The sequence below is a fragment of the Camelus bactrianus genome, chromosome 27 (genome assembly GCF_048773025.1).
Source record: "Camelus bactrianus isolate YW-2024 breed Bactrian camel chromosome 27, ASM4877302v1, whole genome shotgun sequence".
Lineage (NCBI taxonomy): Eukaryota > Metazoa > Chordata > Mammalia > Artiodactyla > Camelidae > Camelus > Camelus bactrianus.
The window spans coordinates 33596907-33610044 of NC_133565.1; the positions used below are offsets into that span (position 1 = coordinate 33596907).

The 13138-nt window shown below is 59.2% G+C and overlaps 1 protein-coding gene across 1 annotated transcript; it reads left to right on the forward strand.

Moving 5' to 3' along the window:
- The first annotated feature begins 634 nt into the window (after positions 1-634).
- On the forward strand, positions 635-12927 carry INSYN1 (inhibitory synaptic factor 1). Its single transcript, XM_010955285.3, has 3 exons — positions 635-1716; positions 2129-2835; positions 12114-12927. Exons 2-3 carry the CDS (start codon positions 2680-2682, stop codon positions 12831-12833), a joined length of 876 nt encoding a protein of 291 aa, XP_010953587.1. The 5' UTR covers positions 635-1716; positions 2129-2679; the 3' UTR covers positions 12834-12927.
- The last annotated feature ends 211 nt before the right edge of the window (positions 12928-13138 follow it).

Sequence of the window (13138 nt, forward strand, 5' to 3'; positions counted from 1 at the left end):
AGGTGCTGAATAAATGTAGAGTAAATGGATGAATATCTGAACGAAATGAGCTGTCCCTGTCATCTGCGGAACCTCCGACTCCCAGCCCTGTCCAGCCCAGAGCCTGGCACACAGTCTGTGCTCACTAAACATTGTCAGTATTCTATTCTCTGAATTAATCTGATTGAAGGTACTGTCCGGAGTACCTGAGGTATGATGGAGGGAGGGAGAGAGTCTGAATGCGAGACATTTAGCCAAAAGGCTAGCCTGGGGCTCACCGCAGTGGGGGAAGGGGCGGTGAGGGCGTTCGGAAAGGTGGGGAGGCACGGAGCCAGCCCTTCGGCCGCTGCCCCTCCGCGCACCGAGGTCAGCAGGAGTGCGCCCGGGCCAGCCCGCCCCAGGCCCGCAAGGGCAGGACGTTTCCCGGTCCCCGGGGTGGCGAGACCGCCCGGCTCGCTCTCGGCGCCGGGAGGCGTGTGTGTCGCTTTAAAAGATCCCTCCCGGCGCGCCGGGCCGGCCCCTTCCCTGCCAGCGCCGCGGCGAGCGGAGCCGGGCGAGCCGGGCGGCCTTTGAGGGGAGCCAGCGCCCGCCCGGGCGGCCCGTCCGGCGGGGGGGAGGGGGGCGGCGGCGGCGGCGGGGCGGGCCGGGCCGGGGGCGGCCGGGGCGCGGGCGGCGCGGCGCTCGGGGCGCGGGGGCCCAGGCCCCGCGGAGCCCGGCGGGGCGGGGCAGGGCGAGGCGGCCGAGGGAGGCCCAGCCCGACCCGGCGCCTGGTGGCCGCACCGGCCCGACCCGGCGCCCGGTGGTGGGGGTGGTGGGGGTGCTGGCCAGGCGGCGAGCCGAGAGCCAGCGGGCGGGAGGCGGCGGAGCGGAGCCGAGCGGAGGCTGAGAGCCCCGTGCGCCCCGGCCCCCGCCGGGCCCGCCGCGCGCCCCCTCCCCTCGCCTCGCCTCGCCTCGCCGCCTCCTCTCGCTCTTCTCGCCTCCTCTCCTCCGCCCCGCGCCGCTCCTGCGCCCGGGCCCCTGCCTCGCGCGCTCTCGGCCCGGCCCGGCCCGGCCGGGACCTGGTCCCGGCGGTCGACACGGCCCCTCCCCCCGGGACCCGGAGATTCCGGACCTTTCCGACCGTGGACTGAGCGGCAGGAGCATTGTCGCCCCCGGCGGACCGCGGGGCTGCGCGGACGCCGCAGGTGCCGGAGCGCGGTCGTTCTGGGTCCGGGGTGAGAGCGTCCCGGGCGCCCACGGGTACCTGCTCCCTCCGGGCAGGGCAGGGCAGACCCCGGCGGAGACCGGAGCCGGCGGATCTGGACTGGACAAAGCGAATCCCGGACGGTGCCGAGCCCGGGGAATGCTGGGCGTGGGCTAAGGGGATCCCGGCGTCCTCCCATCCCTCCGACTTTGGCTCACGCGCTGGGACCGGCCCAGTGTCGCCTGGGTCGCCCTGTGCCCGAGTCACCTGTGGCCTCGGAGCCCCGGACCCTCCGGACCCTTGCTCATTCCCCACCGGGAGCCCGGCGGGGGTTGGAGGAGATTTTTCCTGCCCTCTTCCTTGGAGCGGGGAGGCCCCGCCCCCTCCCACCGCCCAGATGTCTCCGGTGGCGGCTCTGAGGACCTCCCTGAGGCCAGGGGCCGAAGGGTCCAGAGAGGGAAGCCCGCCCTAGGGAGCCTTGGGGGCCCCCCAACCTCGCCTTGGGACTTGGCCCCCGACGCTGCTAGGAAGGAAGGCCGGTGCCCCCACCTTCGGTGAGTCCGGGAGCGGAGTGGGGGTTCTGACGGAAGGCGGGGCTGGGGAAGGGAGGGTCCATTTGGGAATGAGGGCACCCTAGGGGTACCAGGAGTGAGGACAGATGACTGAGAGGCCCTCTGGTGAACCAGCGAGGCCAGGCCTGGCTGATGGGGGAGGTTTGGAGGGGAGCTGGGGCAGGGTGCCCCAGCACAGGTTGAGGACTTCTGCTTCTAAAGCAGGGGCTCCCTCTTTTCCCTCTAGAGGAGGGGCTGTGCTGTAGAGCATCTGCCCCCGCCACCCCTCCCCACAAAGAAAGAAAACAAATCCCCAGCGAGAAAGGGTGCAGGCTGGGGTGAGGAGGGAGGCAGCGGCATTGCCGGCTGGTGCTGCAGCCTGGGAGGGCTGACGCCAGGCTCGCTTTCTCTGCAGGGGGCTGCCCTCCTCCAATCCAGCTCCCTTCCCAGAGCCACCCACACCTGGAGCCCCCTACACATCTGGAAGACCCTGGCCACCAGCCCTCTGCAGGTGTCAGTTGCATCCCAAGACCTCTGCCTTTGCAACTGCCTAGGAGTTGTGAGGGGGTTACTGCTGCCTTCCCCCCATCCCAAGGGCATCTCTTACCCTTAGTCCCTGCAGAGTCATCCCCCTGCCTCTGTGTCCAGCTCAGCACACCCACAGGCACTTCAAGTCCTGGAGGCCACTCCTGAGAACCAAGGCCCCTCCCCCTGCCCTTCTATGTCCTCACCTTGACCCCCTCTGTCAGACTCTGTCTCCCTCTGGGTGTCCCATTCCCCACCCAGAGGTAGAGGAGGCGAGGTGGCAGGGGGCAGGGGCTGGGTGAGGACCACCCAGGGCCAGGGTGGGCTGGGGGGCCGTTAAGATGTGGAGCTCTGCCTGGCCGAGGGGGGCTCCGTGGAGGCAGACGCAGCGTGTGCCCGGCTGGGGGGAGTATGGGCAGGCCTGCGGCCACGTGGTAAAGGATGAACATTCGGGGCACCCCGGACCTCGGGCAGCCCAGTGACGACCCCAGCAGTGGTGGTGAGCGGGAGCGGATTCGACAACGCATGAAGATGGTCATCGGGCAGCTTGAGGGCATCCTGCGAGAGCTCAAGGAGGTGGCCAAGGAGCTAAGGGAGGTGAGTGAGGGGCCGGATAGCCCCTAGACCAGTTTTCCTGGGCCTGGCACAAAGTCGTACTCACACATAGGTGTTTAAGTGTGTGTGGGCCAGCAAAGCTGTGTGCACCTGTGTCACTCTGCTGGGTCCTTCCTTCCTCTTATTCTCCTTTCCCCAAATCTGCTTTGCTAAATGTCACTGTACCCCAGCGCTGGAGGGGCCTGTGATCCAGAGACTGCTTGCTTGGGCAGCATGTTGTGGGCACAGGACTCAGGGGTTAACGCTCAGAGCTGCCAAGGTGGCCAATAAGGACCGAATCCCGCCACAGCCTCTTAGTGGAAGACATTCTGTGACCCAAGCTGACCTTTGACCCCACTATCTGCCTCCCAGACTCTGATTGGCTTATAAGAAGCCCTGGGAGAATGTAGATGGTTCTACTGAGGCCGTCCCCGCTGCTCGAGGCCCAGCGCAGAGCATTCCCCAGAGATCACGCAGATACTTAGAACCCTCGATCCTGAAGAAATTAAAGCCAGCGATGCCTCTTCTGCCCTGAGGGAGGAATGGGTCCAGGGGACTGCTCGTGGGTGTCAAAATTCCTGTGTATGTCGGCAGGGTCAGGAATCTCAGAAGGGATACATCCACGTCCAACAGTTCTGAACGTTTGTTGCCAAGGCTGAAAAGTCACCAAGAGAACCTGGGATGTGTGCCCCTCTCTGTCTCTCTAAGCGGAGCCCAGTTTAATTACTGCTTCCCACATTGCCAGGGTAATGAGGTACACATGTCCTCAGCCCTGCCTCCTGGGCTGTGTTCGAGCCCAAAATGCATGACCAGCGTTCTGAGCTGCTGGCCTGAATATGCCTGCTGGGTGCCATTATGCCAGCCAGGTGGGCTTTAGGCAAATTTCAGCTCCTTGTAACCAGGGTCCCTGCAGAGATGGCAGGGGGAGTGATTGAACTGGAGTTATGGGCTTGAGCTCTCCCCAGCCAGCTGTAGGGGGGCACTGGGAGTGGTGGGGAGAAGGGGTGATGGTGGACTATCTCCACCAACTCCTGACTGGCAAAGTGGCATTCCAGTCTGGCCTGAGAGCCAAGGAGCAAGGGGTGTTTGAAGGGAGTTGTGTTCAGAGTAGAGAGGGTTGTGGAGATGCTGGGACAAGAGGAGAGGTTGGGCAAGGCAGCCCCTCTGCCCAGAGTCAGCCTCATGGAGCCTACTCGGAAGTCCTTTCTCAGGAGGTGGAAATGCCTGTTGCTGTAGGTAGAGAGAAATGGTACTTCTTCCCGTGGTCTGGGCTGAACATCTTTGGGGAATACAGTTTAGAGGTCAAAGGCCAGATGCCCCTGAGCAACCCCTCCTCCCCCAACCTCATTGGTCCAGAGGACTACAGTCCCCCTCTTTGACCCTCCCCACCCCCCATCTTATTTCAGATGTTCTGTGGTTCCACCAAGGCCATGGGAACGGCCCAGAGTCTCAGTCTTTGGCAGGGGCGTGGGACTGATGCCCCAGCAAGCCTGCCCAGAAAGAGCCAGGATTGACTCTCAGCCTGGGAAGCAGCTTTGATAAGCTCAGAGCCTACTCCCAACTGAGCATCTTCCAGCACCTGCCTTTCATCTTCCCCCTAGCATAGCCGTCCAGAGCTTGAAGGCATCTCACAGGTCATCTAGACCAGCCCTGTCTGTTTGCTGTTGAAGAAACTGAAGCCCAGAGAGGGATAAGGGCTTGTCCAAAGTCACATAGCCTACCAATGGCAGAACGAAGCCTAGAACTCAGGTTTCTGATGCCTATTCTGGAGCTTCAGCAGGTGGGCTAATGGGTGACCTCTTTGCATTTTGACAGGGGCCTTCTAGAGGTGATACCTTATGCTTGTACTGTGATGCTCTGAGGGGTACCTTTTAGGGGCAAGTCAAGGAGCTCAAAAGTGCTAGGATTTATTTGCAGTCCCTTCCCAGCACAAACACTCACCCACTCCCATGTCTGGCACAGCAGAGCTTCAAATTCCCAGGCTCTGCAGCCCAGAGGCCTGAGCTGGGACAGAGAGAGATGAGTCCCCTCCCCACACACACCCTGGAGGCCATGTGCCTCCACCCAAGACTTTGGCAGGTTGCTACAGCAACCAGAGTCTACCCCGTATGCCACCGCCTGCCCGCTGCCAATGACACCCAGCTGGGAGGGGGGACAGGCCTCAGAATTCCCCCACCCCCCCCAGGCAGGGTCTGGACATGGGGTGATGGGCAAAGGGAAGTGTTGCAGAAGGCAGATGAGTCTCCGGGAGGCCCAGGCAGAAGAGGAGATGCCATAACTGAGTTCCTGTGGGATGGGATTTGTTAAGAAAGGGATTAACGAGAGGGGGGTGCCAGGCCCCAGTTTGGAGTAAAGGGTTGCAGTCCCTCTTCTCCCTGGAACCTCCAAGGGGGCCATAAAGCTGAATCTGTCAGGCTCTCCTTTGCTATAGCTTGGTGTGGCATTTGCCTTCAGGGGTGTCACAAGGTAGTAGGCTCAAGGTTGAGAGGGTGGCAGACACTTGTTCCCTCATCACTCCCCACCCCCACTCATCTCAGCGGGCAGACAAGATTCACGTGTGAGACTGCTGGGGGCTAGCACAGGATGCCTGATGGAGGAGCAAGGCCAGCAGGGAGGACCGGCTCAGCCGTAACCCCCTCTGCCAGCCTCCTCTGTCTGCTGCTCCCTTCCCCCACCCCAGACCCCACTGATCATGGCAGACTCTCCTCACCCTCTTGAGCACACAGCCTGGAGTTCACAGAAAGATGAGAGACACTAAAGCACTCCCTCCCCAGGACCCTGACCCTCAGTCTGCTCATGTCTGAAACGGGGATGATGCTCATTTGCACCTCAGTGCGATCTTAGAAGGGTTCACAGGGCTTGGCATGTGCTAAGGGGGACAATACCTACTCACACCCCTAAAGGATTTGGAGTCCCCACCCCCATACCTCCCGCACCCTCCCAAACCCCTGCTGCAGCCCTGACATTGGCCTGGGCGATAGAGAGCGAGTTCTGCCCCGTGGATGGGGCAAGTAGTTTAATGGACTAAGAGATGAGGAGTGTAAAAGTGCTTTGAAAGCTAAAATTGTGCTGCAGAGGGATGTGACGGTCAATCATTAATTAGCCCTCATCTCTCCTAGGTTCCCCAATACTCCAGGATGCCAGACCAATTCCAGCAGGCTCTCTAAGCTCCTCAAAATCCTAACATAGAGACACAGCACAGCCTAGGGGCTAAGAGCATGGGCCTTGCCGCCAGACACCTCTGGTTCAAATCCAAGTTCTGCCCCTGCCTAGCTATGTGAACTTGGGAAAATTACTTTACCTCCCTGTGCTTCTTTTCTCCCATCTCTAAATGAGGGTAATGAGCTCTGTGCTCCCCATCCCACCCCCCAGCCCCAAGGTGGTTGTGATGAGGGTAGGAAGGGGGCTTCCAATAAGATGGTTTTTGAACAGAGAACCAAAGGAAGTGGGGGTGATGTCTAGGGGATGAGCCTTCCAGGAGGCGGGACCAGCCTGTGCGAAGATCCTGGGGAAGAAATGTGCTCCGCACGTTCAGGATCAGCAAGAAGTGAAGTGAGGGAGGAGGAGAAAAGCAGGAGAAAGGTCAGAGAGGGAGCAGGGAGTCAGATTACACGGAGCCTTGCGGGCCACTGTGCGGAATTTGGATTTGTCCTCAGTGAGAATCCCACACGCTTTTCGGAAATCTGGTTGTGTTTCTGGGTGGGAATCTTGCCTCCCCACTGCTCCCCCTGTTCCCTACCTACAGGGGCCCTCAAGGCCAGGGATAAGGGCCTTGCCTTTGGTTTCTCAGATGTTGCGCTTACCTTGAGCAGGTACTTGGCCTCCTCCTGCACGGTTTCCCCCTCTCCAAAATGTTGCACAGCACGGGGGTTCAAAAGTGTTTCTTGTGTTGATCACTGGTGTCCCTCACATCATCACTGACTCTTGGGTAGGACATAACTTACGGGCACAGTTGCCCACTTTGGCCTGAACACCTCAGGAGGATGGAAGGCTGGGCACAAACCTTCTACAGCCAGGGGCAGTGGTGGGGGACCCCCCCACACACTCAGTGTTCTTGGGGAGCGGACCCAGTGGTGATTGTGCAGTCCCCTGGGCAAGATGCTGCCTATGAGGTGGCGCTGAAAGCCAAGGGCCGTGCGGGCACAAGATAAATGTGGCCCAGTCAGGAAGCAGCTGGAGCAGGCGAGGCTGGGGACCACGGAGCTGTGCCAAAGTGGGTCAGCTCCATCACCCGCCGCTCAGCAAGAATTGTGCGGATTTTTTCTTTTTTTTTTTTTTTCTCGTCTTCATTTCCACCCTTTTCCCTTTGCATTCTCCTCCTCTGAACAGATTCACGAAGCTCCCTGGCCAATTAAGCCAAATTCAGGATGAGAATCGTGAATCATGGCCACCTCGCTCCCCCCCCCCAACCCCTTCCCCAAATCCACAGCCCCCCAGGAAGACAATAAGTAACATAATAAAGAATTAAAAAATAATCAGTGGTCATAAATAATGCAGAATCCCCAGTTATGTAACCAGCTGCCCGGAGAGCTGGAAAGGAGGGAAGGAGGTAGCAGCTTGTCAAAGGAGGTAGGGGCCAGAGGTGAGGAGCGAGAGGATTAACAGGTTCTAGGACTCCCAGGTCCTCAGTCCTGGGGACTTAGGGAATACGGACACGCTTTCCTTGGAGATGGGTCTCACCCAGGGCCGGAGGGCAGGCTGAGGCAGGGAGTACTGGGGTGTCCAGGACCAAGGAACTCTTTCTCGAAAAAGAAGCCCCCAGCGGTTTTATTAAGTAAGCCTTCTATCTCAACGCATCTGCTCATTCAAAGCTGTATTTGTAAAGGGTGTGCCAATTCCTGTGCCAAACTGGGGATGCAGTGGTGAGCGAGGCAGACCCAGTCCTGCCCCTCATGGGGCTTCCTGTCTAATAGGAAGACAGACATCAACTGCATTATAACATATATACACATAAAATGGTAGCAGTGGTAAATACTGGAAGACAAAGGAGAGGTGCAGGGTGCTTTGAGAGCCTCTCCCAGGGAACCTATCCTCAACTGGAATCAGGGAAGACTGCCTTATGGAAGTCAGGTGGAGTGAGTAGGGAAGAAAGGAGGCGTTCCAGGTGAGGCCAGAGGCACAAGTGAGCTTGGTGGAGGAGTAGGGCTGGTGAGGAGGCCGGCCTAGCCGCGTGGAGGCTGATTGCTGGAGAGAACTGGACCTGCGACCAGGTTTGGTGTGGGGTTGTGTTTGGGAGGCTCAGGAGTTTGGGGAACAGGGAAGTGCTGGAAGCAGAGGGGTGATGTGGTCCTGCTGGCTGGAAGTTCCCCGGGTGCCTCGTGCAGCAGGAGCTAGACAGGAAGTTGCTGTCGGTGGGGAGACTGGATGAGTGCGGTGTTCAGGTGGGTGCAGCTGAGGCTGTGACCAGGACACAGGTTGTGGACACCCTTGGCACAGGGCCTGGGACCCCCAGAGGGTTTGTCATGGCCCTTAGCCCTTCCTCTCTAGTGTTCACTCTTGCTCCCTTTAGAGCAGACAATTCTTGTTCTTAAGGGGCCGGGCCCAGGAGCCTGGACCCCTGACTTCCGGGTCTCAGCTCAGCTCCTTCCTGTCTCTGGGTCTCAGTTTGCCATCAGCAAGCACAATGAGAAGGGTGGTCTCCACGGTGTCTCCACCCGCTCCCGGCTTCGAGGTTCTATGCTTTCTCTGTTCCATTTCTTTCTCCATTCTCTCTCTCCCCCTCTCTTTCCTTCTGTGTATATAATTATTTCCCTGCACTCCAAGACAATCCCAAATTACATGTAGGCAAAATGATTATTAAATCTCAGAGAGAAATCATAGATTTCAAGACAGTCAAAGCAGAGAGGCAGGTAGCCTGGGGCCTGCCCACCATCTGCCCTCCCCACTGGCCCCGTGAATGAGGCACCAGGGACAGGCAGCGGGGTTTGTGGACTGACCTGGTCCCTGCATACAGTTTGGGTCCCCATGGTACATCACTCCCCTTTCTGATCCTCATCGAGTGGCTGTGACCTGTCCCACCTAATAGGCTGGCCTAGATTTGCCTGTGAGTCTCAACTGTTTGGCTTTTAAAACCTTTTCTCCTGTTCTGTCGGGAGACAACCCTACTATAGGGAACATAGGTGCCACCCATGTGCTGGGGTTTGAAAGAGCCAATATGTCCCATTATTCTGCCACAAGCATTGGAATTGTCCCCATCACAATGTCATTCCTTCGTGAAGAACTGACTCCCATCAGCTCTTGGGCCTGGTGCCAGAGGCCTGGCCCTGTGTTAGCACCCATGGGTGCACAGTGGATACTGGTGGTCTGCATTGTTCTACATGCTTTCTGTGCATCAAGTCATTAAAGCCTGACCACAGCCCTATCAAGTAGGTATTACTAGAATTCTCCTTTGATGAAGAAACTTTAGGCCCAGAGAAGTTGAGTAACTTGGCTAACGTCACACAGCCTCTAGGTGGTAAAGCCAGGGCTGGACCTCAGGTCTGGCTCCAGAGCCCCGGTTCTTAAGTGCTTGGCTGTGCTGACTCTGCAGTTAAAGCACATTCCTATCTGTCAGATCCCTGGGGCCTGATGAGCAGAGGCGCATCCCCCTGTTTCACAGGGGAAGGAACAAGACATGAGAGAGGGAACTTACCTGCCTCTCAGGCCTCCAACCAAGATAGGGCAGACTTGGGACTTGACCCATACCACCCTCTCTTCCTCCCCTCCACACTCCAAGGATGGGACCAGAGAGGGACATTCTAATGGAGAAGAGGAAGGGCCCAAACGTGAATGCCTCCTGAGCAGGTGGCCGGCAAGGGCTTCTTGGGCAGGGTGGGTGTGTATCCAGGCCTGAAGGCTCTGGGGCTCCTGCTCCGTGAACCCTGCACCTTCCTCCCAGGGGACTGGGAGCCCAGCTTCAGGCCTGGCCTGCCCTCAGCCAACCCTGTGAGCTCACAGCCGAGTCCTTAAACTCCAGATTACCACTGAGGTCCTCCCACCCTCAAAGCAGCGGACTCTCAGCTGCTCTGCTTGATCAGGGGAGTCTGATTAGAGGGTGTGGCTGTCTCAGAGGCTCAGGGCCTCTTCTGAGGGCAGCAAGGCCCTAGGCTCCTATTTCTTCACAGCTTAAGTCCGCAGTCCCCTCGGCCAGTGGTTCTCAGTCTGTCCTTGCACCACCAGCAGCGGCAGCACCTCGTGGGAGCGTGTTGGATAAGTGCCTCTCCAGCCCCACCAGGCCCAGGGAATCGGAAACCCCGGGGAGTGGGCTGCTGCGTGCCCCGGGCTGGGAGCCCCTACTCTAGGCCAGGGCTCCCGCCAGCTTCCAGTGGGGCTTGGGTTAAGCAAGGGTTTGGGGGGGAATGTGAGCTTCTCTGAGGTGGGGGAGTCATTCTAGGGCAAGGGAGGGCATAAGAAGGGGTGGCCAGACTGGAGGCGGAGCCCTGTCCTCGTGGCCTGTCCGAGCCCAGAATCACAGCAACTCCCTATGTGCAGTGCTGCAGGGCTGGGGTGGCTGGAACCTCGGCTTCCCTGGGCCTCGGGCCGTCATCTGTAAACTCAGGAGGTGATGATCTTGTGAGTGGAAAGCCTGACACGCAGTAGGTGCTCAGAGATGGGAGATGATGTCGCTTTTATACCAGTGTCCCCATGAAGCCCTTTAACTGACTTCGCATTGTTCCTCATGAAGCTCTGGTGAGGCTGGCAGGGCTGAGATGACCATACCCACTGGGTGGTGAGTGATGTTGAAGGCCGGAGAGGTTGTGTGAGTTACTCAAAGACATACAGAGCATTCAGTGTCTCAGCTGAATCAGGACCCCAGGTGTCTTGACTCCCCCAGCTCTGCCATAGGCCTCAGCCAAGTGTTCCTTCCATCCCTGGTCTGGGGTGGGGGCGGTGGGCATCCCTCGACACTGACATTCCAGAACAGCGTCTCGAGTCACTCCTGTAAACACAAAGTCCTAGAATCTCAGAGGCAGAAGGAACTTTGGAGATAAGCTTGTCACCCAACTCCCCATTTACAGATTGAGAAACAGGCCTAGAGAGGGAAAATGACCTCCAGTCCACCTGCATCGGAGCCCCGGAGTCCTGACTCAGTAGGTGTCCCACTGAGCTGGACTCCTCCTGACCCGTTGCTTCTGCCCTTGCTTTGCACTTGCACTGTGGGCCACTCACCACCCCACTCCTTGCCGAACACCTTGCACATCCCTGGACAGCAGTCGTCTTCAGTAAAGGTTTGTTGAATTAGGGACTTCATTAGTTAATGAATTAACTGACCGCTCTGACCCCAGGGACAGAGCACTGGACAGGGCCGGGAGCTGGCTCCTGGGCCTGATGACTCACCGCGTACATCTTCGTCTCTGGGTCTCTTTGTCCCTCTGCTTTGCTTTTGTTGTTTTGCTGGTTTGGATTTTGACCTGAATCTCTACTCCTCCCCTTGCTCTGTCCTCTCCCTGTGTCTCCGACTGGGTCTCCTTTTCTCTCTCACTGTCTTTGTCACTAATGCATGTGCCGACAGTGGCCTCGGCAAGGGGCTGTCCTGAGGCAGGGCCGCCTGCAGGGAACAGGGCTTCACTTCCGGCAGGACAGGCGGGCGCAGTGACCTCCGCCACTGAGCTACCCCGAGTGCATTTAATAGGCAGCTCTGGGCCCAGGATGGATGGTTTCCTTACTGCTTACCAAATAATGCTTGCTTTATTCCCTCCCCAGCAAGCCAGGATTGATCTCCACTCATCAAGGGGCCGGGAAGGGAGGGGGAGAGGAGGAGGCTCTGGGGCTGTGTCGGGGTGGGGAGATGGAGACCTCTGCGGGGTGGTTGCTGGCCCGCTGCAGGGGCTAGTCCAGGATGCTTTAGAAAGCCTGGGCAGTCTGCAGTTACCACACGTCATTTCCTTTCTGAGGGTGGGTCATCCCGCCACTGAATGGACTTGTTGGAGTCTCTTAGCCCTTTTTAAATGACCCCTGTCAATCAAAAGATCAAGCTCTGAGCACCAGGGCTGCCCCCTAGAACAGCAGCTGGCTTTGGGGGAGAGGGGCTTGTGAATGGATGGGTGCAGGGCTGGAAGGCAGTCTCCTCCCTCCCCCAGAAGCACTGAGGAGTGGAAAATGAAAATGGCCGGTTCCAGCTCTGTGCACCCTGGTCCGGTTTGGGCCCTCAACAGGGCAAACCAACCTGTGACCTCAAGTCCAGCTGTGTCCTGTAGGGTCGTCAGCCAGGGGCTCTAGCAGGGTGGGACAGGGTGCACTCTCACCTAGGTGATGCTGGCCGCTGCCTGGCCCCTGTCACTCCTCTCCCCTTCCCTGGCCAGGTGGTGAGCCAGATCGATAAGCTAACCTCAGACTTCGACTTTGAACTGGAGCCGGATGACTGGACCACAGCCACTGTGAGCAGCACCTCCAGCAGCGACAAAGCAGGTGTGGGCGGCCCCTTTGACCTGGGCCACCTGGACTTCGTGACAGCCGACATCCTCTCGGACAGCTGGGAGTTCTGCTCCTTCCTGGACATCCCCACCCCCTCAGACTCCGTGGACGGCCCCGAGCCTGCCCGGCCGGGGGCTGGCCCTGACTACCGGCTCATGAACGGCGGCACGCCCATCCCCAACGGGCCCCGGGTGGAGACCCCGGACTCCTCCAGCGAGGAGGCCTTCAGTGCCGGCCCCCCGAAGGGCCAGCTGCCCCAGCGGACCCCGGGCACGCGGGAGAGGGTGCGCTTCAGCGACAAAGTGCTCTACCATGCTCTGTGCTGTGACGACGAGGAGGGGGATGGCGTGGAGGAGGCGGCAGAGGAGGAGGCGGGCCTGTCCCCAGAGCCTCCCCACACAGAGGCCCCGGCTGGCGCCCTCAAGCCCTCCCCGGCTCCCTACAAGCCGAGGCGCTCGCCGCTGACTGGCCGCTGCTCGGGCCCGACCTTGGCCCCCGAGCAGACCCGAAGGGTCACGAGGAACAGCAGCACCCAAACGGTGTCAGACAAGAGCACTCAGACGGTGCTGCCCTACACGGCCAGACAGAAAGCCAAGGGGAAAAACTAGGGGCCCGGGAGGGGCTTGGGGCTGTGGGCACATAGAGCTATAAATATATATATATTTAAACAAATGCAGTCATAATAAAATTTTAAAATGCTAAGGATCCGGCCCCACAGGTCCCAAAGCTGTCACAGAGCTCATCTTAGGCACAGAGATGCCTGCTCACCTCTTAGGTCTCAGGAGGTGTGGCCAGAACCACCTTCCTTCTCCTGTCAGGGCTCCTGACAGGAGTGTCCAGAAGTGTGCATATGAGGTGGGGCTCTAACCTGGGACTCCTCGTGCAGGCCCCTGAGCGCCGGGGTGGAATCGGC